Here is a 1694-nt window from a genome sequence, read left to right as displayed (position 1 = left end):
CACACACACACACACACACACACACACACACACACACACACACACACACACACACGTTTGTTTCTCGTGGGGACCTTCCATTGACTTCCATTCATGTTTTTTAGACCTAACCCTGACCATATACTCTAAAATTAACCTCACAGAAACTTACCTGACCCTAAAACTAACCTAAACCTTGGTCCTAAACCTAACCCCACACCTGTAACATGCATTTGGACCCAGGTCCCCACGATTCACTTCAGTCCCCACCTGGCTGCTTTTTTGTAAAAAATACCCCACGTTGAAGGAAAAACCCATACACACACACATTAAAAAAAGGAATTGTTTAATTAAAAAACTTGTGAGTTAGCATTGTTGCCTTATTGAAAGAAAGCTCCCATCTGTTTGCACTTTTTTTTTGGCAGGCCTGCTTACGTCTGGTTTCCTGGTTCATAAACTGGTCATTCTAAATTGTCCACAACTGTAGGGACCAGCAGGCATCTTAATCTGTCTCRCAGTCTTATCTCTGCAATCAGCTGGCACCCTGACAGCAGTAACCTGCTTCTCGCCCAATTTAAGCTGCAGTAAACATGTCGTCATTTYGATAAAAAGATGCACAAAAACTGGAACATTTCAGGAGAAATACCATATGAAATTCCAACAGACAACTTTCTTCATATAAGTAATTTATAGCTTATGTTTGTAACGACCCAAGATGGAAAAAAATGTTTTAATGTAAAAACTGTATAAGCGGCATTAAAAAAAAACAAAACAATGTCAACCAAGATCAAATGTTAAAGCTGCTGCCAGTGACTCATGTCAGACAGAAACAGATAAGTGCAAACCTCCAGTGGCAGATGGGACTATTTTTATTTATGCAGAAGATGAGAGAAGTTTCACTTCTGTTTCTGAAGAGAAAAGGTTTTAAGTTCAAATACAAGAGGTCGATGAAAGGTTGGCACTGTGGGAAGATTAAAAACAAGTTTAATTGCCTACATTTTATAGAAACTGGATAAAAAAGTATAAAAACGAGTTTGCAAATAATTTGGAAAGTTTAATCAGCTCAAAACTTCGTGTCTGAAACATTAGTTTGCAGAACTGTGGGGTGAAAAAAAAACTCATAAAATGCAACTATAAAAACTATCAAAGGCATCAAAGTCTGACTTTCTGTGACCCGTTTTAAGCTTTGATGTTTCTGAGCTCAAGGGCGGAGTTCTCTCACTCATCTCAAACTCTTATAGTTTGTGGAATATTTTGGAAGTGTTTGATGAATTTCATCCACACAGCCAAACAGGTCATTTTGAGCTTTAGTTGTATCCCAGTTAAATCAGCCATTTTTACCTCATCATGACAGAAAGCAGCTCAGACACAGAGGAGTTGTTTTCAGGGTCACCCAGTCTACGAGCCATAGTTAAAGCTGCTGTCAGAGCCTGAACGGACAAAACAAAAACTTTCACATACATAAAATGACAATAAAAGTTAACCTTTTTGAAACTTCCAACAGTCACAATTTTAGGGAGGTAGGATTTAAAACCCTAACCGTATCGATCCGGTGGTATGTCTGATTTTCTGTTGCATTATTCTCCCCGACATGAAAGTTCTCCAACAGGTTGAGAGCTGCGATCAGAGCTGCCCCAGCAGATGGAGGAGGAGGAACTTGAATTATGAAATCTAAGACAAGAAGTGCTGGATTATAGATTCAAATATACAGGTGC

At 38.8% G+C, this 1694-nt stretch overlaps 1 protein-coding gene across 2 annotated transcripts in view; it reads right to left on the bottom strand.

The window, feature by feature from the left end:
* Positions 1–1694, bottom strand: part of LOC106524089 (gamma-glutamyltransferase 7) — a 10653-nt gene that overhangs the window by 1235 nt on the left and 7724 nt on the right. For both annotated transcript variants that reach the window (XM_014017745.1, XM_014017744.1), the window contains exons 13-14: positions 1520–1650; positions 1321–1409 (exon numbers count right to left, since the gene is read on the bottom strand). In XM_014017745.1, coding sequence (XP_013873199.1) covers positions 1321–1409; positions 1520–1650 — 220 coding nt within the window. The remainder of the gene's footprint in view (positions 1–1320; positions 1410–1519; positions 1651–1694) is intronic.

Source organism: Austrofundulus limnaeus, unplaced genomic scaffold (genome assembly GCF_001266775.1).
Source record: "Austrofundulus limnaeus strain Quisiro unplaced genomic scaffold, Austrofundulus_limnaeus-1.0 Scaffold175, whole genome shotgun sequence".
NCBI classification, from domain to species: domain Eukaryota; kingdom Metazoa; phylum Chordata; class Actinopteri; order Cyprinodontiformes; family Rivulidae; genus Austrofundulus; species Austrofundulus limnaeus.
Note: the sequence above shows the minus strand (reverse complement) of the source record. Positions and strands in the feature narration are given on the sequence as shown.